Raw genomic sequence first — 26,236 nt, 5'->3', positions numbered from 1 at the left:
AGCAGAAGCACTGCATCCCTGTGCAACTTCCTTTTCTCTTCCAGGTCTACTTAGGACCCTTTTCTTTCTTTCTTTCTTTTTTTTTTTTTTTTTTTTCCCATAGGAGTGCATTTTGACTTCTGCGTGAGGACCTTCCCTGGCTGTGATCCAAGACTTGATGACCATGCATAGCTTCTCTACTGATCTGAAATTCTAAGAGCACAGTCTAACCAAAGATCTTTTCTCCATTTTCTGGGCTCTGAACAAAATGAGCTTTCCTTGCTGAATGCAGATGCACACATGCCTCCACCAGCACAGATTTGTCAGTATGTAAGTTTTTCCAAAGATTTCTTCTCACCTTTATTCTGAAAGAAAAAAATCACCCAAAAGCTAGCATATGCTGTATTAATGTAAAACCCCTAGAGGGCAACTAAGCGTCAATTTCAACCTGCATAAATATTCAGCTCCTTAACTAGTTTACAGATTATGTAAACTATTTCCTTCAACCTTGTCTTTTTCCCCTCATTTAGAAGAAATGAATCCTTTTCATTCTCAAATCACATTACTGCTGCCTATTTAGTGTAAGTTAATCAAAACGGCCCAACCAGAGACTGGGCGCTCAACCCAACAAAGCTCAAATGTGCACAAAAAAAGAATAAAGGAAAGAAAACACATGCAAGGGCCTCCTTTAAACAAAGAGAAAACAAGCATATGAAAGTCTGAAATCACTTTCTTTGCATTAAAGCCCGTTATTATTCAGTCTAGTATTAATTTATTGCATGGCATCTGCTTTCTTGTACAGCAGGTTGGTTGTGAGGCTCACATTTATGAATTTAAGTTCATACTGTTGGGATTATTTGCCTGTTTACCCCTACATGGTTTCAGCCTTCTATTCAGTAAGTATTTATGGGCAAACAGAAAAAAGTAATAAAGCAGGAAATAAGATAGTAAATTAGTCTAGCTCTGGAAAACAGTTTCATTTGCCTTTCAGTCTTTAAGTAGAGTCCATGTCTGCTGATAGCAGTGAAAGAAAAGTGGAAAATAGTGCCACAAAGGTCAAAAATCTTCACCCAGTTCCAACAGTTCTCAAATTTTGAAGTGGTAACTCCTGTGTCCAGCTGAGCCTGTCTGTAATGACATAGCAGGCATCTACTGTCTCTCCCTTCCTTTCCACCAAATCTTGGTGTGAGCAGAAGGGCACTGTTCTGCCTGTCCACATGTGCACAGAACCTGCAGACATTCATATTGCTACAGAAGGCACTATCAAATCAGTGGGATTCCCAAGCTATAAGGAAGTGATCTGAAACAAGGAGGAAAAAATAGCTCAAAAGAATACTTAGCAAATGCTCACAGAGATCAAGGGTTTCTACAGTGTTTTCTTCAGAAGAACAAAAACCCTCACACAAATTGGCAGCATAACCATCCGTGTTTTATGCATAACGATGCCGGGTGAGCCTATTCATTTGTCAGTATATTTACAGACCACAACAGTCCTTCATAAAGAAACCATAATCACTGTTACAATTTACCCTTGATGTGAAATGCATCTTGCACTCCTTATCATGGTGGCTGAGTTTGTTTCTAGAGAAGTAAGGCTACTGCAATTCAAACATCAGGGTAATAGAGATGAGCAACAGCAAGCCTGCAATGAACGGATCTGCACTGAGACCACAGCTTATTCATTAGAGTGAAAATATGTTTCTGAACCATAAGCCTTGATTAAGAGAATGAGATCAGAATTAGGTTGCTGTTGTGGCTTAACCCAGCGGGCACCTCAGCATCACACAGCCTTTCACTCACTTGCCCCTCCCAGTGGGATGAGGGAGAGAATCGGAAACAAAAGTAGAACTCATAGGTTGAGGTAAAGACTATTTACTGAAACAGAAATAGTAGACAAATATAAAATAAATATGTATTTATATATACATGTTATAAAAAACAAGTGATGAACAATTGCTTACCACGTGCTGACTGACACCCTGCCAGTTCCAAAGCAGCAGCAGCACCCCAGCCAACCTCCTCCAGTTTAATGGCTCAGCATGACACCATATGGTATGGAATGTCCCTTTGGCCAGTTTGGGTCAATTGTCCTGGTTCTGTCCCCTTCCAGCAACTTGTGTCTTTCCAAGCATCCTTGCTGGCAGAGCAATACAAGAAGCTGAAACATCCTTTGCTCTGTAAAGAACTGCTCAGCAACAACTACAATATCACAGTTTTATCAACACTGTTTTTCTTCTAAAGCCGTAACACAGAATCGCACCAGCCACTATGAAGAAAACCAACTCTGTCCCAGCTGAAACCAGGACAGCTGCAGTAAGAGAACTCCCTGTGAAACGATGCAATAGTTTCCCAAGCTCAACTAGCTATCACTCAGAAGAGAATTTTATTCTGCGGACATGTCAATCCAGCATTTTCTATCATAGAAACTAATAACATATTTTTGTATTAACACTTTCAGCTTCATTAGCCATAGCAGCAGTGAGATACTAATTAAATTCAGGTAAATAAATACATGTTTGAATATGTAAGTAGTTATCTAGAAGAGAATGGAACTAGCGTATTTAACTTAAAAACAAAAAGTTTTATCACATGCCATGTTTTCCTGCATTGATAGATGCCTAAGCTGCCAGGATAAGAAGAGAAAAAGATGAAATCAGAACTATTAGCTTGATTTACTATTATGCTGGGAGAACGCAGGTAAAGCAAACACTACCAACTCTGTTTATTACCTTCCTTCTACAGAATTGTAGAAATTATTTTGGGGGAGTCCAAATTAAATGAGTATTCTGTGCCCAACTATGAATGTCTCAAAGTTTATGCACAGTCAGTACCTAGCATTTACACAGACTTGATAGAGTGAACAAGACAGTTACCCAAAGCAAAGAATAACAGTAATATTCTGATTTAAAAGCTGCTTGTTTCATAGTTACTGAACAGAAGTGTATCACAATAAATTGACAAAACAGCTTTCACTAAAAGGAGGTGAATTCTCTTCTTCCACCATTCTCACTCCCCACAAAGAACTTCGAAGTTTCTCAAGCTGTTTCCAATGGATAAAATTCAAAAATACATATATCATCACATGAAAATATAGATGCTTTTTATTTCCTCATTAGTTACATCAGGAATAGCTTTCAAAAGGATAAGATGAAGACACTTGTTACAAAGCTCTCCAAAGAACTGGAGACTCCTTTGTACTGTTATTCAACAGTAATGACACGCTATCAAATGTAGATAATAGAAAATATTTTACACTTAGAATACTGGATAGAAACACTGAAGACAGCACTGAAGCCCTGAGTTTGGTCCTACCCTGTTTAAGACATGAATAATTATATCTTTGGTTACAAAACCCAAAACACCATACATTCTCTGATCCTATAAAAAATAGTGGTAAATTTCCTTTCATTAACTAGATGCGTGCTGTATGTTAAGGTAATAAGGCAGAACAGTGTCTTAAAATAATATAACAACATTTGTAAGCATTATGTCCTGCCAGAATTTTATCCTGAACTTCCTGTCAGGCAGAAAGGATGTGTCTGTTTGAATCCATGACAGTCTATCTGCACTACAGGCTCGCTCAGCATGCCAAGCATTTTCTATCATGTTGACTTCTGCTTCCAAATATCTTTCTCACTGAGCTGCTCTTAAATCTGGAAAGAAATAGAAGGAATATGTTCTGCACATCTGAAATAAAGTACAATGGGACTCAACCTTTGTGCAAGCTGCATTGGCAGGGGTCGGAAATGGGATGGCACACAAACCAGGCACAATCTTGTAGATGTTGCTATTCCATAAGCATACCCAGGGTTATATCATGGATAAAACAATGTTTGTGTAACTCCTACAACACACAGATTTTCCATACTGAAGTGTTCAATTTCTTCAGCAATGTTTAGACTGTGTTTTTGTTACGCTTCTTAAATAATGAACAGAAGGCATACTGTAAGTTGTATACACATTACGAAGCTTTACTAAGAAAAACACATTGAAAACACAGAACAAAGAAACAAGAGGAAGAAATCAGGACAGACGAAGGATGACAAAGATTATTCACACCACAAAAAATAAAGAGTACTTTTCATCACTGGTCTTATGAATTATTTTGACTTGGCTGCCAGAGTCATTGTAGAAAATCACTACTCCGAAGGTAGAAAAAAGTAATGGGGCAACAAAGTGTAACATTTGAAGCTGCAGACTGTGGCGGTACTCTTGGTGGGTATCATTTTCTACAACCTGAAAGTTCTCTCTCTAAATCTGAACATCATTTTTAACCTGGTGATACTAATGTTTTCTGGTGCTTTCTGCCTTCACTTTGCTGTGCTCCTGAAAACAACTCAAAACCTTAGGTTCCATCATCTTCCCTAAACAATCTCAAAGACTCCATAGTAGAAATAGTTCTCCAGGATGGTTACTGCCCCCACATCCCCCCCTCTTTTTTTTTCTCCTTTTCACCCTTCTTGCCTTTTTTGGATAAGCAGATTGTCTTATTTATTCCATTCAAAGTGCTGCTTTTATTCAGACCACTACCAGGAATCTGTCCAATGTCTGAAGGTCTTCATGAGGACATCAGCATTTCAATAGCAGGCTGGTGTTTGGTTTTGTTTTTTTTTTTCTGTTTGGGGTGGGTTTTTTGCTGCTTGTTTTTTAATAGCATAAAAAACATCTTTTCAACTCAATTCACAAACATAGAATAGAAGTAAGAACTCTGTTCCTTCAACTGCAGATTTCATAGAGCATACATTGGTACTGATGAGGTGCTGTGGATCAGGAGCAGGACACAATACCAAGTACAGAAAAACTTTTAAAACACGTAGCAAAGCTTTGAAAATTATCTTCTTGTGAAAACCATACATGCAGCAGGTGTACAGTAAAGATGTTTAATGTCATGCAGAAACGCTATATTTAGGGAGGCTTTAAGTCATTCTGTGAGCCACCAAATGTTCTGAGTGACAGTATTGAAACTGGAGGACAGCACGATTATTCAGAAGGCTCTTGATATACTAAAATATTTAATCTGGAAAAACAGTGCAATTCAGCAAGAACAAAATCAAAAATTCTTCAGTAGTGTATATCCACGTGTTTGAGTATGAATGCCACATAGAAAAACACTCTGTTTCACAGGAACAGTCAAAAGCACAAATATATAGCAGACAGACAGATTCATTTCCTCTGTGCCTATCTGTAGCTGACACCGAGAACATCAGTGCCTTGACATACAAAGAAAAGTTGGACATCCTAAAATAAAATGCCTTTGAAAACAAACAAACCAATCTCTGAATGGTAAGAAATAACTAAGTATGGGAACAATCTGTCTCTACAAGCTGCAACATTAACCAGATTACAGATATACCAAACACAACCACAGCAGGAGTCTTACAAGTCCAATTCAGTCCTGCATTCCTCTCAGTTTTGCTAAGTATATCCAAGGGAAACCAACAGTAAAACTTCAAGAAATCATCACGCAAACTCTTTTTAGGAAAAAAGTAAAAAAGGCAGAACCCTAAATACCATAAATAATGTCTAAATATGCCTACAACTTCAATTCTTTCCCAGTACTGGAGATTTCAAGAGAAGAATCTATTTACCCCATTTTAAGTGTACATTATCGTCTTCAAAATTCCTTATGCAAGCTCCTGTCCTACTCATCACCTCATAAGAACCACCTTCCATCCTTACTGGATTCCTTTCAAATCTTTCATAATATCCCTCTGAAATACACCTAGCGTGCAGCAGCTGAATTGCTTTTCTTGCTCCATAAACATAAAGCCTCATCCACACCTCCAATGCTCTGTCTGTATAGCTCTAATACTCCTTGTCCATCCCCCTTCACATCTTCTGACCTGCTGTGCAGCTTTTGATTCCTCACCTCAAATACTTCTCACCTTCTGTCATATGATCATATTTCATGTGAAGGTATCTATTCTGATCTTAGGCAGCACACATTCCAAGCACTTTTTTCAGCGTGATATCTTCTTTTTTTGGACAGTGTTAAAATGCTACAAATAAAATTCAGAGGAATTACAATAAAGCACAAGTATTTTATGGCCTTTTATTATTGTAGCTTTTATTCCTCTCTCAATCAGACCTGGAAATAGAACACTGTTCAGAGCAGGAATCTCCTCTACTCTTTTTCTATGCAGCACTATGTAGACATTTATTGGAAAACAATTACAATAGCAACAAAATTAAATTAAATTTTGCAGCAGGAAAGTGGGATCATTTTTGCTGCCATTATTGAAAGTACCCGAAAATAACATGCAGAAATATTGTTTCACTCAGCAGCAGATAAAACAGTTACTACTTAAAGCTGTATATTGTCAGTGTTGTTCCCATGACTAAAGAAAAAAAAAGTGCCTGAGGAACATCTCACTCTATTTAAACAACCTTCAGATTTAGATTCCACACTGAAAAAGTTTAGAATGGCTTAGTCCCAAAGAAGGATGAAAATTCGAGATTTCATTAACCACATTCTGATGTTTTCAAACAAAAATCATGGAGAACAGTCAGACCCCCACATCTTATTAAGAGCATGTCTACTCACTGAGCCATATTTCAACTTTATCTTGCTTTCTCCTGTTGCCTGATAAGGTTTATCCTTCCTGTCCTTTGCTGGAATCTGATTTGGGATGGTTGTTTTTTTTTTTTTTTTTTTTGGACTGCTCAGCTGACTCATAATATTCCATGTTAATATGTTCAACAGGTGTAGTTTTCCAGTCTACAGGAAATGGAGATCAAAAGTACAACTCTCATAATGCACTGCTTTCTCAAATCAAAGCCTGTTAGATGATTTTGCAATTATTATTCTGAACCCCACTTAGCACAGCAGTAATTAGAATTTTTCCCCATTACCTTTCCCTGAATATAAAGCACTCTTTAGAACACCAAAACACTGCCTGCAGTCTATCCGAAAGCTCACTATTTATTGGCTTGTAGTTCCAAATACAAGCACAAAACTAAGTTCTGTTTTCCACTGCTGCACCTAATGCTATCTACACAACACATTCTGATGTCAGCAGTTGAAAAATAACCTATTTTCTGTGCAAAAGTAACCCCAGGCTAATATTCATAATTCATACACAATTAAAATATTTATACACATGCACAGAGAATATAGCATGACCTCTTAAAGCATTAGATTTATTTACACAAAGTGCTGTCTTACCGTTGAATGTAATTCTACAGTAATTCTAAGAGTGGTTTATAATCCAAAACTGCAAAGCAATTGCTGAAGTACATCATCAAGGACACACAGTTAATATGAAAGTTACAATTACTCACATGTACTACTATTAACAATATGTGCAACTATGTCACAGTCATATAATACTGTAATACTCTAATACATAAACTACTGTATCTGTAGTTTATCACCATCATCAATGAATAGACAGTAAAAAAAGTACCTACAGAATTCATTCTCATTTGCTGGCACTAACAAGAACTGAAAGAGAAGAATCAGGATGTACCAACTAGGAAAGAAAACAGAGGGTCAGTAAATAGCACATCTAGCATCTAACAAAAGATACAAATATGGTCTTAGTAAGAGGCTGCAATCATAACCTCTCTTTTTTTTAGGAGGACTAAAAAAGAACTTGACTATGTCTCTCCTAACCACTGGCTACTACCCTACCAACTCTGTCAGCCAACAACAGCACTTCTGTGGGTTGATCCAAACACCACCGAACAGAAAACATTATTGCAATGTTTGTCTTTCTGTCTTCATAGCTTGCACCAAACCGACCTCTGGCATGGAATCATCTACTCAACCTAACAGTACGGAGCTTACCAGTAAGAGAACTCAATTTGACCACATAAGAGGCAATCTTAGCCTCAAAGAGCTAAACACAAGACATAACCCAAACAGATACAATTGTTCCTAAGTCAGAGAACTCACGTTAGTGCTAGTGTGCTTCCCAAAAGAAAAAAGTTCAAAGAAAGAATATCAAATAAGAGACTGAGACACTTTTCATTAGTGAGCAAGGAACCCCAGGTACATAAGCAGTAGCAATGGAGACACACACAGTGAGCTTGATTTGACAGGCAGTTTGTCAGCATGCAGTGACACGACTAAAAAGTGGAAACAGCTGCTGAGGAAGATTTGGGTCTTAGTTCCAAGTCCAGCACTTCCAATGATCCAAGAAAGGTACAAAAGAACAAAGATGATTGTTTTTATACCTCCCTTTTCTACATGTTATAACACTATAAACCCAAGGTCTGAAAGAACAGCTTTTCTCCTGAAATGTGATAACCAGTGCCACAATACAATACTTTTCCTACTCCGAAGAGCTGCAGAAGAAGCTATCCTGTCATTCGAACTTAGCAGTTAACTTGGTCAGTGCTTACCATGGGTATTACTGCTCAGTAATCCAAATCCACGCAGGCATCCTCTATTTAAACAAGCATTTGTTAATATTCTGTATTAATCTATGCTGCATTAATGTATTTATGATGGAATGGGAAAACAATTTGAAATTCGGGATCTTTAATGGAAACCAATGAAATCTCTAATTTAAGAAAACCAAAAGAGTGGACAGAACATAGATAGCCTATCAAAGTATGAACTGCAAACTATCACCATCACTTCAGTGTCTATGCATAAAATTTTGTAACAGGTAAGAGAATCAAAATTAAGACAGTGCTTGCAGGATGTGGCAACCTGGCTGAAATTGATATTCATTAGAGTACTCTCTGCATGAATAGGAGCATTTGGACTCTGTGGTCTTTATCAGAGCCCCAGCTGGTAATGGTTGAAGGTTAATGCCTTACTCCATTCTGTTCAATTTTCTTTCCTAATTAGTCCTCCAAATCTATAGCTGTGAGCACCAAGTGTCTGTGCTCAAAAGAAACTAATTAATGCTAGCAAATTAGATCAAGTCCAAAGATCCAACAGCCAAACTCTTAAATGCTCCTTGTTAATAGGAAGTGTAGCTGTCAATAACTGCTGTTGGTGGCTATAATGAGGCCTCTTTCTTTCATTGAAAGTGATTTCATTTCTCTTTGTCCCTGCAAAAGCTGTTCCATTCCCTAATAAAAAAATAAAAAAAGACTCTACACAACTAAGTTGCAATGGTAAAGCTAGCAGGCTGACCCATTTCTTGTATCAGCTGGGTTGAAATGACATGAAGGCAGGGAAGGAAGAAAAAATCTGATGGATTAAGTTCCCTCCCCAAACATTTTATTGGAAGTCCTAACGCTACTTAGAATACTTACAATTACCATCACTGAGCAACACAATATGCTCTCATATTTCTCTCCTATGAAACCTTCTGAATCAGCTTTGTTTAGTTAATACCGTAAGTATCATTAAAAAAAAACAAAACCAACATGAGATCTATGATCTCATTTCTTCAAATTGTAATTTACATATAGCTGTTCTCTCTGCTCAGTTTGTTGGAGCAAAGCTCAATGTAACATAATCCCTCTAGAGATTGTATTAATTCACTCACATGGTTAAATGTGATGAGAGTAAATGTTTGTTGGAAATATGTTGACTTGAATCTTTTCCTGAAATAAAAGCTATAGTGCACAGACGAGAACATCATAAAGATTCAGCATCTTATTCTCAGTAAGACCAACCAGGGGAAAACACCTACTAATTCATTACCAGCATTAAATATAGCCATAGCACTATCAAAACATACCATTTAAACAGCTGACAACTACACAGTATGTCAAACAGTAATCTCAATAGCTTCATACAAGGTGAGAGGGCCACACAATACGACTACATCGTACTTCAATACGCAGAAAATAAACACAGCAACAGAGGAGAACATTTCTCCCCTTTTCTATCTGCAATTTTGTCACTCAGTTTTCTCAGAAAAAATGAAGCTGTAGGTGACAAGGCAGCATTGTTTTTCTCCTCCCATAGAAAAAGGCTATTCCAGTCATAAAGTTTATGACTCCTCCCATGCAACCTTTTAGGCTTTCCATCAAATTCTCACCAACGTGTACAAAAGCACGTGTAAGAAATAAGCAGTCATAGCAGCTCAATAAAAATATTACCAGGAAATGTCATGCAATCTCACTGACTTTTATCAGTTCCTTGATCATTTAGCTTCAGTCAATTAGCAGATGATTATAGTTCCATACATTACTTAAATACGCGAATTTCAAAAAGATTATAAGGATGGTATTTTCCACTGTGCAGTTCAGCAGGTGAGCAAAATTCAGTTATTTTTAGTCTCAGTTAGCTTCAAGAAAATGAGATCGATCAATATTTTTAAATATGAGCTGCCATTTTATTTCCTGATGCTACCAGTCTTAGCACCTGCCAGTGTTAACCTCAGAACAGACTACAGATACCAACAGGTTAATGCGATTGTCTGCATCAATTAAGGAAAGTGAGCAATACCACTGAGCAGCATACCAAGCTGAAGCTCCCTGTTTTGTATATTTCATTATTTGCATTTCTTATAAAAGAATGCGTGTGTGTGTATATATATATACATATATATATATAGTATATAGATAGATAGATATATTAGGTATACACACACACACACACACTTTTTTTTTGGAAGGACAAATACCCAGGCATGTACCTAGGCATTTTAATGTGCAGCATCAAATATACCTCAATCAGAAATTTCTTCCTTTTTATGGAGTTTGATTTGTCAGGTGTAAGGGTCATGGTCTAGAGCAGGTGGCCCCTACGGGGACAGAGATAATGTCAGTGACAGGACTGTTGAGTAACTGCACATTATCAAAACTCTGGTTGACACTGGTCATGCTCTACTGTAGAGAAGCCTGCAGTAGTGTTGCATCCAATCATTTTCACTAAGTATCAACATGAGCCCTGAGGAGGAGAGGGCTAATGGGGAACATGGAGAATGGGAGGAGGGTGACTGCCTGGAAATGTCCTTTTCCAGCCACACTTTCCAAACCAATTTTTAAAGCATTACCAAGTATCTTTAGAGATTTTTCAGGGCAAATGAATTCACATTGCTAATTACTTCCTACAGACACCTGAACCAACATAAGAATACTCCAGAGGAGATTCCCAACTCACCACAGGAGGAAACAACAAAAAAAAAAAGTACAGAACATCCTGTCCTCTTGGCAAAATTAATTCCTCCCATAACAAACTTCAAACAAGAAACAGCCGCATTCTTATCTGCAGAGTTGTAGGCAGGATCAAGCGTTCAATCATTCAAACTGTTTCCTTTACTTCACTGCCTTCCTAATGGCAGAACCAAGCTGATTTGAACTACCTATTCCTGTACTCACTCTGAAAAGCATATAGTTCAGTTACCTATACAAATCCTGGGAACCTGACAGAAGACATCTGCAAGTCTCTCTTGCTGACGGGTGCAAACCCGTCGATCAGTAGCAGACACCAAAACGAAAAAGACCACAAGAAGAAGTTTTTAGTCTAAAATCTCATCACTAGAAAGAAGGAAAAAAAAAGTTTGTGGGGCTTAGAAAGGGGGAAAGAGGTATTTTCTAACACAACAAATACACATCACATGGAAAAAGATATACTAAATTAAAGTCTCATGACTGACTCAATGACCTGAGTACTTTCTTTTGCGGATCTAAACATAACACAACTTTAGAACCAAAACCCATAGCCTCTAAAAGTTACCTGTTTCTGCTTTTTCCAAGACAAGCTATTAAAAATCAAAATTAACTCAATGTACAATACTTGCAGTACTATAGCTTATATATTTCTGTCCTGAAGAGTTCTTCTCTACCGAACCCCAAGTTAAAAATTTCAGAATCAGTAACTCTGAACTGCAGAATAAGTGCCCTTAAGAAATGGAACAAACATTTATGTACACAGAATCAAAATCACCAAAGCTCTTGCAGTTTTTTTGGTGAGTGTTCCTAGTTTCACAGCAGAGAGAAGTCATGGAAAGAAGAACACAAGAAGCTGAAACAGCAGATGTTTTGATGAGCTTAAGATAACCTTTCCAAGAAAAATGATAAATTGAGATTCCTCTTATTCGCTGATTTTAAGAAATTTACTCACAATTTAGATTTTATAACGGTGAATTAAAACTAAGACCTTGACAATTTCAAAGGAATACAACTTAAGAAATTATTTTATGAAAGGAATGGATGCAGCAACAACAGATAAGCACTCATTTCAGCTACTTAAATTTGTAATCACCTCTATTATATGACAAGAATACACTGACTGAATTAAAGGGGTATAACAGGATTCATGCCAGTGTCTGCATAAATACTCTGAAAAGTTCCTGCATGACAGTGTACTGTGGTTGATTTGTTTGTTTGACAACATTTAAGGAAAGTACTGTTCTTTGTATGATACTCCGATAATAGTCCACTATTTCACGTACATACTTATGTTGGCATTCTGGTCATGGAAAATTGATCTGTGTTCTTCAAAAAGCATGTTTATTCTCTTACCAAAACTATTAACACAGTAATTTTCAGTAGAAACGTGCTTGAATCTTAAACACAGGACACAGAAATTATTCTGCAAGTAAGATGCCCTCAATTCTTGAGAAACATGCAGCATTTACAAGAGCTACACTGCAACAATTTGAAACAAAAAAAAGCAAAAATGAATTTAAACAAGTAAAATGAAATATGGCCGGCTTACTTAATTGCTCTTAAAAATTATCTTAAAAATGGACAAATTTTCATTGTTATTTCATCCCTAAGCCACTCTGTTAAGCTAACACAACCCAGCACAGCAACGGGTCACCCATGTAATCGTGCTGGCGTAGCAATACCACCTCTTGAGTTAACAAAACCTTTTCTTATTCATTCTTTTTATTTTTAACCCTTGGGGTTTCTTTTCTCTGGATGCCTCCTGAACACGTGCTGGACAGGCTGTCGCTGCTCACATTATTAGCTCTGATAAGCACACATCTCTAGGTGGTATAGCTGCAGGCTAAGGTAACGGCCTGTATACAGATGGACGCAATGCTCATGCAGAGAACTATTGAATGTACAGGGGCTCCCTGTAGGGACAGATAGGAAGCTAGCACGACCAAGAAAATTGTAAAGGCCCATACTTGAAGAATAGCTGTTTCACCTATACTAGTAATACATTTATCACAATTTCCTAGAGACAAGATGAAACAAAGGTATACTAGCAGAAGTTGGTCGGACAAAATTAACACAGAGTAGAAAAAACTAAACTAAGAGCAAGTTAAATGAGTACCTATGCTACTTAACGTAAACAGCACCAGTTCATACATGCTACATTCTGCTGCACAGCAACTGGATCTCAGGAGTTCTGATTACTTAATTATACAGCTTATGCTCCTAGTTTGTAATTGTTTACAGGCAATGTTTTTTATGCTATTTACCATGATTAACACTATCCTCCTGTACTAACAAGACACATTTATTCCAGCAATAATTTCACAACGGATTTGAGAGAGAAATTCTCCAGCTGACAAAACTGTTTAACCTTCATTTTCCATGATTTGCTCTCCACTTCCCTGCGTGGATTGAAAGGTGTACAACAGAATAACTGAAGTGATGCAATTGCCTTTTTTCAGAAGGGCGATGAAGGTAGATTTTCTTCATCTATTTAATTAAAAAAAAATGCACAGGAAACACTCAGTTTCCACCTCTAACTTTCCAGAAATTTGATCAAAACTGGCTTAGAGCTAAGAGAGAGACAGATGAATCTACAAATCTTATTTCCAGATTTTTAACTCACATCCCCTTTTAACGATCCACATTACTAACATTACCAATAAGTAATACACAGCTTGACGTTGGTGCCCTCCTTTGGTCCAAATGGCATCCGAAGGACACACAAGATAAACGAGGTGTCATGAGGCAACAATGAGTGATCCACAAGGTAAAAGGGGTGACGGCAGTACCCTTGCTCATCTGCTTGCTTTCAATACACTGTGATATACAGTACTTCATGTGTGTCTAGTTAAGTTGATTTATACTATACTATATGGTTGTAACTAAATTTAATCCTCAGAAAACAGATGTGTGGTTTAAGAAAAACTTCTGTAAAGAAACTGTGAATTGAAGATTGTGTAAACAACACAACCACAACCAAACACAAAAATGGCAGAGTTGACACTTGCTCTACCCCCAGTTAGAGCTCGTTGTCCAGACAACCTACAAGGTAAAAACAGTAACAATCTAATCACTGTTACCTAAAGTCATGATACCAAACCTAGTACTTCACTTTCCTATTAAGCCTCATGATTGAAGTCTAGTAGACTACTCTAACAGCAAAAGACAAAAAGCCATGCACCATCAGGGAAACACTTGTGCTTAAGAACTACTTAGGGAAGAACTGCACAAGTTAAATGACTGACAGAGCAGCTGCTTTCGTGGGAATAAAAAAAGGGATTCCTGGAAAAGGTTACAGACAACACCAAGCATTAAACTTTTCCAACGCACTACTCTTAGCCATGTGTTTGCAGCAAAGACGTTGGAGCCAGAAGAGCACAAAGGGCTGCAGAATGTCATCAATGCAGTTATCTCTATAAAAACAAGCCCTTTAAGCAGCAGAATCTGTACAAGACAATGCAATGAGACACAAAATGACCATGAAAATCTTTCATACCACAGGGAGGTTTGCTGGTTATCTCGCAACAGAGTGCTTAAAAGAGTTGTCAAACTTCAAGCATATCTTTTTCTTGGCTTTTGTTTTATTTTTATTATTTTTTATTTATTTTACACGAAAAGCCAAGTGTTGCAGATTTGCTGACCTTTTGTCTGATGACAGGTGGCTGTGAGTAGTTTGCAGCCTGGCAGACATTTTCAAAAGAAAGAAATAAACAAACCCACTTGATGTGCCCCTTCAAGGTGAAGCTGATGCTACAGCAAAGAGGGAGAAAGTAACTCTTTTCAAAAGATACCTGTGCTATGGAAAGATCATTTTGAAAATGGATGTTTGGAAATGTGTCCATTGTTACTGTTACTGAAAACAACACGAGTGTCTCAACTATAAAACCCTCTCATATATCTGTATACTTTAACTTGGAAACCACATTTTCTAACCTGTTTAAAAATTACAGGAGAAGTTTCAGCAGGATTTGAATCCATTTGTTAAAGATATAAAAGCGTAGCACAATCTGATTTGCTTATTTCATTTTTATCTCATTCTTTTTTCATTTCTATTTTTGCATGTTTTGTAATGTACACAATATGTACAGTGAACATATGTATAATTAATTATTAAGTCTACATATTTTGGATACAGTGCGCTCACGCTTTTTTTAACCAGTAGTCTTTAAAAGAAATAAAAAATACCAAAGCAGAAAGAATCAGCCTAAAACAAATTCTGTCTAATAACACATCTCCGTGTGCACGCATCACTAAAGCACTGATGAGGGAAAGGATGCACTTTGTAAGTAAATCTATTATAATGAAGAAGGCCCTACCTGAAGGGTCACATGAAGCAATTTCATCTATACAAGTATCAAATAATACGGACAAGTAACTCTTGTGTTTCTTCCTCATCGCATAATCCAAATCAAAATGTGGAAAGTTTTCTATCAATCAGAATCAATCAAGAACAAGTCATTTTTGATTAACACTCCACACTACCAAGCAGCCAAGGCCAACGTGGCAGGTTCATATACATACTGCATTATTGGTTTCACAGCAAACAGTTAAGATGCTGACCATACGTATTAATTCTTTGACTACTTGTCTCCAAAAACAAGGATTATAGTCAGGGCACAAAAGTGAATACATCAAATCTCCTCAAGTATATTTAACTCTTACCTTGCACTTTATCTGAACACAGCTCCTTAGCTCGGTCTCTCATTATTTGCGGAATCAAGACATCTTTTTCTACATGCCTCAGCTTAGAATTCTCTGCAAGAGAGACAAACAAAAATGAAAGAAAAATGTTTTTTCTCTGATGCTTAGAAAAATTCGATCCATGGGAATAACACAACACTGTTAATAGAACAAAGATACTTAATCTGTCACAAACCAACAGCAGAAAATATCATGGAAGAACTACACACTGAAAAGCAGGAAAGTCCCAAGATTTGAAGTTACTCATACAGACACAAGCGTTATCCTGAACATTTTCTGTTCTGCTCCATGTGCAAAATGAACTAAAAATAATGAAAATAAAAAAAAAAAAATCTGGTGGCACTTTCTTCATTCTACCTTACTAAATAAGATATCTGCATAAAGACAGCACGAAGATTTAGGGTTATGCCAAGATATTAACATTTGTCCATCTGCGTTATCTATACAATCTACAGCTCTTCAGCTCATGTAATAAGGCAGAGAAATACAGCACGTTAGAGCAGAATCTAAAACTTGTATTACTGCATGGAAGACTTTGGTTCTTTAAAAAGAAACACAAGAAACCATTTTCTTATACGCAGCATCTGTGAGAGTTTCTTCACTGAGAAAAATCAACAAGAGAAAACACTGATACCTGAATTCTGAATTTAAATGTAGAGTTGCGGTCTCCATGCAGCTGCCTCTGAACAGAATTGAGTACTACGAGCACAACTACTGATAACAGAGATCACTTGGACATGCAATAATTTTTTTCTAAACCAACTCTCTTCAGAACAAAGGGGTGAGAATTTACCGAGCACAGCTTTTTCCTTCTTAGCTTCTGATTTATAAGCCCTTTACAGAACATTTGTTCAGAACATTGTAGAGTTCAACATCATTATACCAAATACCTGATTTTCCTCCTCAAACACACTATTTACCTTTTGATGTTGATATAATTCTTCAACACAGAATCAGTTGTGAGGCTCTCATTATGAAAACTGTCAGATACGCTGTTATTCTGAGTGACAATCACTATAAAATTACATTAAAATATTTAGATTAAATGGACGAAAAAGTGTGATGTATTAAATCAAGGAAAAGAGAAACATTTAACATCTACCTCTTTTCAAATACACTAATTTTCAGAGCATCTGCAGTTATCTCTAGATCAAAAGGAAACAGATTAACGTTTCTCTAGTCATTTCTAATGCCTCACCTTTTCAAGCTTAGTAACATTATGAGGCTACATTATGAGGTTTCGCAGCATTGTATCTGTGATATTACTGGGGGAGTCTGGTAACGAAACAGAACGCTATAATGACCAATACACAGAATTAGAACTAAAACCTTCTCTTCCTCCTGAAAAATTTCTTGTTCAAAACTTCCACAGCAAAAGAAAGGAAACAGTCTCTTATGCAGCAAAAATACTAACCACAAATTAATTTGCTTTTATGCTCTCATTTTCATGACTGAGAACACGACTACAGTTAAATACAATTCTGACAGCTCTTCAGGACATCAGTACAACTACTGTACAGAGCATTTGTACGATAGAATGTAAGACGTCTTAAAACTTTAAAGCACATTTCTTAAAAAGCAGGAGAAATAAGTTCAGCCAAACAGTAAGGCGGGAAACAGCACCACCGAACTACATGCCTCAGCTCTACTTGGAGCAACTCCAGCCAAAACAAGCTGGCACTACTACAGTCCTGCCCTATCCCAGTGCCTCAAGTGCTCTTCCCTCTGCACACACAGATGTTCTCTGCAGGCCTGTAGACCACCAGTGGCTCAAACTATAGCCTGTGACTTTATTTTTTCTTAGCTAACGGAACATCAGCTGCCACCAAAGCAGAGGATTTGACAGTCCCCAGTTGGCACTGCGCACCCTCATCACGTCAGCACCTGTGGGCAACTCAGGACATGGGGCAGTGTCCTGTAGGAAGAACCAGAAGAGAGCAATGACAGTCATTTAAAGGCAGTTATGGAACAGTATAAAGGAAACAAGAATAAAGACCACTTACGGTCTGTCTCATCTACAGGAGTTTTCTTCTTCAAAAGTTTGTTGGCAAGTCACAGGCAATTCAAATCATTTTCTACAGCCCAGCTGGTAGATTTCTGCACCCACATGCATCTGTATCTCCAAACAGGCTGAATGGAGATGTTCAGCTTGAGTAGTACTGTATTTACTCATGATTTTCAACTAGAACGTCTAAACCATAATAATCTTCTTTTTTGATTCTAAACTACTCATTATATTATATGATTAGCAATTTTCAGTTAAAGATCTCAAAACACATTCCTGAAGTTGGTATCCCTAGCATTTATACAAAACATTAAACAAAAATAAGGCGCAAATATTAACAATATCAGATACCAGCTAGAAAAAGTTTGTGTGGAATAATCCTATTTCTGATAGCAACCTATGAACACTTGCAAAGAGATCAACATTAATCTAACTAAAACAGCTCTGCAGCTAACATTACATGGCAAGAACTTTCAAAGAAACAACACCTTAGCAGCAAGACCTCATCAAAAAACATGAGACAGTCATGATGTGAAGCTACCAATTCCTTTTGCCTTTTTTCAACTGTATTACATTTTCTAGAATAATAAGTAGTGTTTTCCCTTTAGATAGTTCACCAGTCTGCACTAAGAAATATATTTCTTATTCTAATACCAGATTTGCTGCCGACTAGTCCCAACACAATCTGCATTACAATACACCTACAATGTTTTTCGCCTGCTGTTTTATTTTCTCTTCAAAATATCAATAGAAGTATTCCTAAGCAAGCAAGAAACAGGTTTTCTTACAGTTTGCCCCTCTTGTTTGAGAGTTGATACCTCTGATTCCTATCCACATCCTCCTGCACTTTGCCTGGTCTTCTCTGTAGGCTGCCCGAGATGCTCTCAGCATTTGGCAGTAAAGTGTGAGAAGAACACACTACTTCTCAGCTGCCATCAGGCCAAACAAGTGTTAGCAGCAGCTTCTCCTCCTCGTCTTTCCCAGCCAAAACTTGGGCACACTTGTTACAGCAACTTAATATTTCAAGCAGATTCTACCTTTATAGGATTTGATGTTGAAATTTGCTACTGCAAAAGTTATAAGGAACAAACCATGAACATAAGCAATTTGAGTAAAGGTTACAAAAATCAGATTTAATGATAATAAAGTATTGTTAATTGTACTATTAACAATAGAAACAAAGCATTTTGCATGAACAGACACAGAATTAAGTCAAAACCAAATGTAGGCTTGCAGGCATTAACACATCTAGGCCACTGGCTCCTTGAAAACAAGCGCAAAGCTACAGCCAACGAATTGGTGAAATAAAGCTAGAAGACAAAATTGTATCAGCACACTCCGGAATGCTGCCGCTTCTCACAGGGACATGGAACACAGAAGCTCAAAGATCTAAGCTTGCAGTTGCCAGAATAAAAGACACAAGGACAAAACCTATAGAAAACTAAGTATCCCTCTGAAAGAGAAACTATTTTCCATGCCACTTCAGGGTACTGTAAAGAATTAAGGGTAGAGATTACAAAACTATGAGATACTCCTATTCAATGGAACATTCATAACAATTATAAAGCATTTCTTTTCTTAACACAAATAAAATCTTGGGTTTTTGGTAAATTTCAATGCCTGAAACAGCTCTGACTGTATGTAAGACGTAGGGCATGATGCTACATAGACAATAGTTTCCTGCAGTTAATTAAACCCTCAGCTGCAAAAGCTATCTAGTGCCATGGAAAGCCAAGGACTGCAACCATTTGCTTTAATGCTTTTCATTATTTTTCTATAAATGAGAAAAAGCCAGGAAATACGTGCATCAGTAGGATGCAACCACTAGAAGAGTAGAGAATATACATTTTGTTTCCTCTACGTGGAAGCTGGGAAACCAGGAGATGACTGACACACTCTGTTTGCTTTCTAGCCTCTAGCTATAGGATCCACAAAGGCCTGGAGAGAGGACCACGGCACAGGCCTGCCATGGCACAGGACAGCAACCCATTAAGAGAACAAGAGATGGAAGGAACGTGAAGCTGCTTTACAGTCTTAACAATGAAAAGAAATCTAGCAGCTTGCCATATTGAATAGAAGACTATTACAAAAAGGAGAAACCAAGGTGAAATCCTTCCTTGAACAGCGACCCAGTATAAGTTTTATCACTTCTCTGCCCTCACTCAACAGTGCTGGTTACTGACTCTATTCATCCTCCTGTCACTACATCCTGCTGGTAGTTACAGCTCTGCTTTCATTCCTCAGATAACTTTAGGTAACAACGACACAGATTACTCAGAAAAGTTGAAAACTTGTCCAGATGTTTGAAGAAGCCTCACACCTTTAGCATCCAAGAGGGACTGCATTAAGCAATTCCAGTGAAAGTTTTTGAAACATGTATTTCTGGTTAACTCTGCTTGTAATTTGGATGTCCTTGGTTGTTTATCTAGCGACTTCAAAAAAAAAAAACCCGACTCAAACTAGCCCTTTAGATATATTAGATGGTTCAGTAAGAAACACGGTATAAGTGATAAGCTAAGCGAAGAGTAACAAGTTAGCAAAGTGCATTAAATTCAGGGATTTAGTCTTTTTTTGTATCCCTTCACAAAAATAATTTATATACTGTTAAGACAGCATACAACTATTTTGTTTTATGAAGCTCATGGCTTCCTATGAGCTGGAAAGTATACTTTTCTTAATAAAAGAAACAGCAGTGCAGAGTTAATTGTATGCTTACAGACAAACATTCTTTTCATCAGACTGCAGAGTCCAAAACCCACGTCAGACTTACTTTAGTTGCATACCAGTTATATTTTGAATGGGCAAAGACAGCTACAGCTTACAACTCCTTCAGGAAAAGAATGCATTCAAGATTTTCATCTCTGCTGCTTGGCCAAGCTTATCCAATCTGGATTGAATAACAAGTTAGCAGGAATTAATATAACATCTGTAAGTTGTGTGTATACGTGCACCATAAAAACAGTCATCAAAAAAGGTCTAAATCACTGAATATGTTATCAGTTACCTGAAGGCTCTCTTATGAAATACAAAGTCACACATCACCACAACATCATCATTAGACAGAGATCTATTAAAGTCGCGGGCAGAAAAAAAAGCAGGTGCTTCTAAAAATCTAGGAGGGTTTTTTCCTGCAATTGTAGTTCTTGAAGATGAAATTAATACTTCCTATACAATCCTATAACCCATGAAGGAACTCCTGTGCCCTTACTCCAACAAGTTCACGGGGCCAAAATGACAAAGCAGTTTCAGCATACTCCTTTGCAACTTCAGTCCCACAGAAACATTCAGGATCCGGCTAAAGGTAATGAATCTCACCAGTCAAAATCATGCAGTGCGAACCAGCTCATGATGGACCAAGAGCAAACATTTTCATGCATACATGAAATGCCACCAAGTTTGCTAACTTCATTTGCACATCAGCATTCGCATAGGAATTGGGAGTCTTAAGTACTGTGCTTTCTACCAAGGTTTTAAAGTACAGAAGGACAACATAAAGTGAGAGAAGTGTTATAATCCAAGTAAAGTAATGTATGTGATATTCTGAAATCCTGATTGAAAAATCAAAAGAGGCTGATCAGTTCCGTTTCTTTATACAGTAGCCTTTTTTTTTTTTTTTTTTTAAGCTGTATATGAATAAATTTCTTTGTATTTAAAAAGTTACAGATTTGGAGATTTTTCTATCTAATATTCACATCATTTTAAATTAAGATGGAGTACAGGGATGACAACACCAGGGAAAATTTCCAAAGCTTTAACTTCTCACCATTCTATCATCACCTCAAAGTCAATTTTCACCTTTTTCACTGGCTGAATTTGTTATCTTACATTTTGCTTTGGGGCTCATGTGTTCTTGCAATATGGCAGTACTGGATTACAAGAATACTGACGAGCCTGTTCACTAAAAATGAGCAATGGCTGTATTACAATCTGTAATATCTAGAAAGAAAAGGAAAAGCAAACCTGACAGAGCACACTTCTTTGTTAATTACATGTGGCTTCCAAATGCTCGTACATCTACTGACTAATAAGTAAAGCCAAGCCTGAAGTTGCTTGTGGAGATTTTTGACACAGGGAGGTTGCGTTGCTGTTTTTTTTTTTCCACTCCTCATCACATAACATAGCTAGGACCTAAAGAATCAAATGCAGATCAGGGCTTAATATTCACTATGCTGGCTCACTCATGCTACTATTGCACAGAAATAGCATAGCTGTCAGTTAGGAAAACTTAAGATGTGAGCTACTTAAAAGGAAACCAACCCAAACCCTTTCAGACAACTGTAGATGAGAATTACAGCAAAATAAACTAAGAAGGCAGTAACAACCATGGGTGTTACTATTTAGAATTCTACTTATTCTGAATTCTATTACTTCTGAATTATTCACTTGTTAAACTGATGTAAAATTCCTCTAAGCACAGCTTCTCATCACTTAAACAAAGACACCAGGCAGCAACTATTTCAGAATCAAAATACGCATTTTGTACTTTCTGAGACAGCAAAAATTGACATCGCTACAGATACAGCTGGATTGCTACACATGGGGTTCCACGCTTTTTACACGAAGCCCAAACATTTGAGCACTTCTGGTCTGAATCAGTCACAAGGGTACAATTCCCACAACCCCACACACTTCCTAAGAGTGGCTGTTGTCCAAGAATGTGCTGCTCACTTCCACCTGGAAAAAGAAACAGAAACGTCCACAAACATCACAAACTGTTTGAAGAACATAAGCCAAAACAAGCGCATCATATAAACTAGACCTAAGCGGCGTATTCCAGAACTTTGTATACATTCAAAACAGAAACAAGAAATCAGTGACTAAGTGCAAAGTAACCTGCATTTGGATAAAGATGAGGTGCAGGAAAACGTACAAGCCACTGAAACCCCCAGTCGCTAACAGAGGAGATGCCAATGACATTAACAATGGCAAGAGTATTACACACTTCTCTTTTCTTTCATGCAAACCTGGAAAATAAAACTGTTTCATTAAAAAATTCTGCCTAACATCTTTAAGAAATTGTTTAGCTCTTCAATCACTTTTTTCAAGACATAGATGAATAGTTTATCTGGCTATGCAGTTTACATCTTTCATTCCAGATAACAAAGACCACACACAAATTAAGAGAAAGTATTTTGAATATCAGGACAAAATACCATTCTTTTGTTTTTTAATGAAAATGAGGATTAAAAAAGAAGACAGAACAACACCTACATTATTCACCTTTGATTTCTGCACTAACAGATTTAATGAATGATCAGCACATAATAAATGAAGCAACGGAGACCTTAAAAACTAATACCACATACACATGACCCGAAAACACAAGTGATCACTCAGTTTGCCACAAATTGCACAGCATGAGGTGTTTTGACATGGAGAGAAGACTGAAAGCCTTTTGGTTTCATTAACAAAATGACTGAAGTTGTTTTTCTGGATTTTAAACTCTAAAGAATCCTTTCAAACTATTCAGTATTCTAAAACTTGCTGGAGTGTCCCAATACATCATCCACGTTCTTTTCCCATTACAGTTCTCAATAATGGGCCGTTGAACAACTTCAGTGAATCACTATTATCCTTTCCATTCACTTCTCTGACAGGAGCCAAAGACACTAAGAACATCAGAAAGGCCCATCTGACTTAAAACTCTTCTTGACGATGGTAACTTGTGTTCTTGATCACCAATGTTATGTAAGGAAGTTTAATTACAAGGTGAAACTGTTCTTCCCTTTACTTGTATATTTTTCTCCTTTTAATTTGACATTGCTGTCTCTCTCATTTTTCCTTCCTACCTTCTGAAGCTATGAATCTATATCCATATATTCTTCTATTTCTGTTTTACTGTCCATAGCATTTCAAAACAAGCCCCAACCATTCCAGAAGGCCAGTTCAGTCCTTTCACTGATACACTGCTACTGTATTTAACCACCTTGATTTTCAGATGACAAGACACTTGGAAACAGATACTTCAAGTAGCTTAAGAAAATGATTAAGTTCCTCAGTTTTTAAAGCCCCTAAAAATATCCAGGGTCGGTGCCAAACCTTGTACTGTGTATCCAAGTAACCTTACTTTTCTCTTTAAGCATTTGTGAGTTCTCAGAAAGGGATTCAGATATCGTTATTAAAAATGACAACCACAACCAAATGCATGTTGAGAAGAAAATGTGCCTTCCAATAACCCATGACTTCTACCACTGAAAGTAGTATCTTAATGACAATTTTAGAAGTGGTGCACACAAAACAAAAACAAACAAACAAAAAACAATAAATAAAACACCCACGCTGGGCTGTAGCACATTCATTCTTCAGAAGGACAACACAAAATCATGTTAACGCAGAGTTTTCTCAAATGACTTATGTAGTAGTTCATTTATTGGCCAGCCTGATCTATTGGGGGGCATCCTTGCCCACAGGAAGGAGCTCAAACTAGATGATCTTTAAGGTCCCTTCCAATCCAAGCCATTCTATGAATGTAATCACCTACTAACACAGCCACAGTTCCTTCCCAAATCATGGCTGTCAAAAAGCCTCCTTCCATAAGAACCGTGACGTGATTCTTCTACATTCTGAGCTTCTACTTCTTCTACATACAGCTTCTACATTCTGAGCCTTGGAGGACTCCCTGACACTCACTCCCTACTACCTGACATAAGACATGAGAATATTTGTGTGCTTTGTAGCCATAAATGGAACATCACTCATGGTAACTATTTACTCAACTGTGATTTTTCCTCTTCTTTTTTTTCTCATATGTGAGCCAAGAAGTAGTTAATGACAGCAACCACACCAGAGTATCTGAGTTAACACCTTACTGATACAAACAGAGCAGCTCACACCTCTCATAGCTATTGTTCCACTTTCTCCTCAATCTCACGTAGACATCTCTGCTTTCAGTATGGGTTCTGAGGTTTTCAGCAGAGATGTAACAGCCAGGGACTGAGAGCAGGGCTAGCGGGGAGATAAGCTAGAGGATAACAAGGTTGCAGATTGAGCGAGGTGTCAGTAAGCAATGCTGCTGCTTAGCAGATTAATCTCAGTACTGGTGTCGGAGTATCTATCTAAAGCACCTCCTCAGGACTACCACTACAGATTAAAAAAACTACAGTACAGGGTGGGAGGCACATGTCATGTAACAACAGGAACAAATGGGGATGCAAAACATTGCTGTATGTCAGTCTTTAGAATCACACTCTTTGTCATACAAAGAATGAACAATAGCTTAATTTCAGCTATTGTAATTACTAAAAACTTATTTTAAAGAATAACTGAGAGCAAAACTGTGCTGTTGACAACCACCACCAGCTGACACACAGCGTAAGTTTTATGGCATTTTCTTAACTCTAACATATCAGCACTTAGATGTGCCATCCACAAAACCAGAGCTTGAGCACCACAGCGGTGCCTAATCAGCAGGGCCAGGAAAGCCAGGCCCTGGCCATTGCCATCAGGAGCAGGAAACAGCCAGCACCCTTTGGTCCCTGAGGTCAAGGCCTCACCAAGAAAGGCGCAGGCGTGACGGGCAATGTGAATGCCCTGTCAGCTTTCAACTCGCTGCAGGCCTGGCCTTTTAACGCAGGTGTGCCTTTAAAAGGTACAAGCCCCGGGAACGCAGTGCTCATATGCACCTTATGCTACTGTTAGGCCACAGGTTTAAACTCAGCAACGGGACACAGCCATTAGCCACCGGGACACTTGTGCACACGAGGCCCAGGGCCACGACAGCTCGCTGCTTTGCACCCCGGGCAGGCACGGTGAGGCTCTCGGGACACACACATCTCGCTGTCCCGGGACTCAGGCCGAATTCTGCCGCTGAGAGGAGCCTGAGGCCCACGTCGTGCTCACAGCGCTGAGGTAGAGCTCGGCGGCGGGCAGCGAATCCCCTGCGCCGCGAGCACCCGGGGGCAGCCCGAGCCCACCGAGGCTCCCGCAGCGATCCTCTTCCACACCCGGCGGGAAGGACACCAGAAGAGGCCCGCGGGGACTTCCCACAGGAAGCCATGGCGAGGCGCCGACGGAAAGAGGAGGCGCGGGTGAGCGCTCCGCGGCGGCCGCCCCTACCTGCTGCGCCGGGGGGAGGCTCCATCTGCGGCTCCACGCTACGCCAGCAGCTGCTCACCCTACGTAGCCGGCCCCAACCCGCTGCCGCGCAGGCGCGGACCAACCTTCTCCCCACCCCCGATGCGGGCAGAGGGCGGTGGCGGGGGCGCGCGCGCGTAGGGGAAGGCGGAAAGGGCGGGAAGGGCTGAGGGAGCCTGGGCGCACGCGCCTTGGAGCACGGGTTTGGGATTGAGCGTCTAGTGGGATGTGGGGGTGTGAGTGGTGCTGAGGTGATTTAGTCCCTCGTCCCTGGAAGTCTCCTAGAGCAGAGGATATCAGCTTCCACAGGAGCTGTAAGCAGAGTTCTGTGAGGACACAGCTGTTGATTGGGTCAGGGTGTTGCAGCCTTCGGCCAAAGGAGCCTTTGTGGGATGTCTGATGTGGGGGCTGGAAGAAGAAGATGAGAATTACAGGAGTGGCTGCCTTCATTGG

The 26,236-nt window shown here is 38.6% G+C and overlaps 1 protein-coding gene across 3 annotated transcripts in view; it reads right to left on the bottom strand.

Moving 5' to 3' along the window:
• CMC1 (C-X9-C motif containing 1) overlaps nucleotides 1-25,840 on the bottom strand; it is a 43,901-nt gene extending 18,061 nt beyond the window's left edge. For all 3 annotated transcript variants that reach the window (XR_005857806.2, XR_006936892.1, XM_418758.8), the window contains exons 1-2: nucleotides 25,766-25,840; nucleotides 15,667-15,759 (exon numbers count right to left, since the gene is read on the bottom strand). Coding sequence is in view for 1 of the 3 variants with exons in the window: in XM_418758.8 (XP_418758.2) it covers nucleotides 15,667-15,759; nucleotides 25,766-25,790 (118 nt within the window). In the remaining 2 variants the exon portion in view is untranslated. The remainder of the gene's footprint in view (nucleotides 1-15,666; nucleotides 15,760-25,765) is intronic.
• Nucleotides 25,841-26,236: the final 396 nt, after the last annotated feature.

The sequence above is a fragment of the Gallus gallus genome, chromosome 2 (genome assembly GCF_016699485.2).
Source record: "Gallus gallus isolate bGalGal1 chromosome 2, bGalGal1.mat.broiler.GRCg7b, whole genome shotgun sequence".
Classification (NCBI taxonomy): domain Eukaryota; kingdom Metazoa; phylum Chordata; class Aves; order Galliformes; family Phasianidae; genus Gallus; species Gallus gallus.
This window is presented reverse-complemented; position numbering and strand designations above follow the sequence as displayed.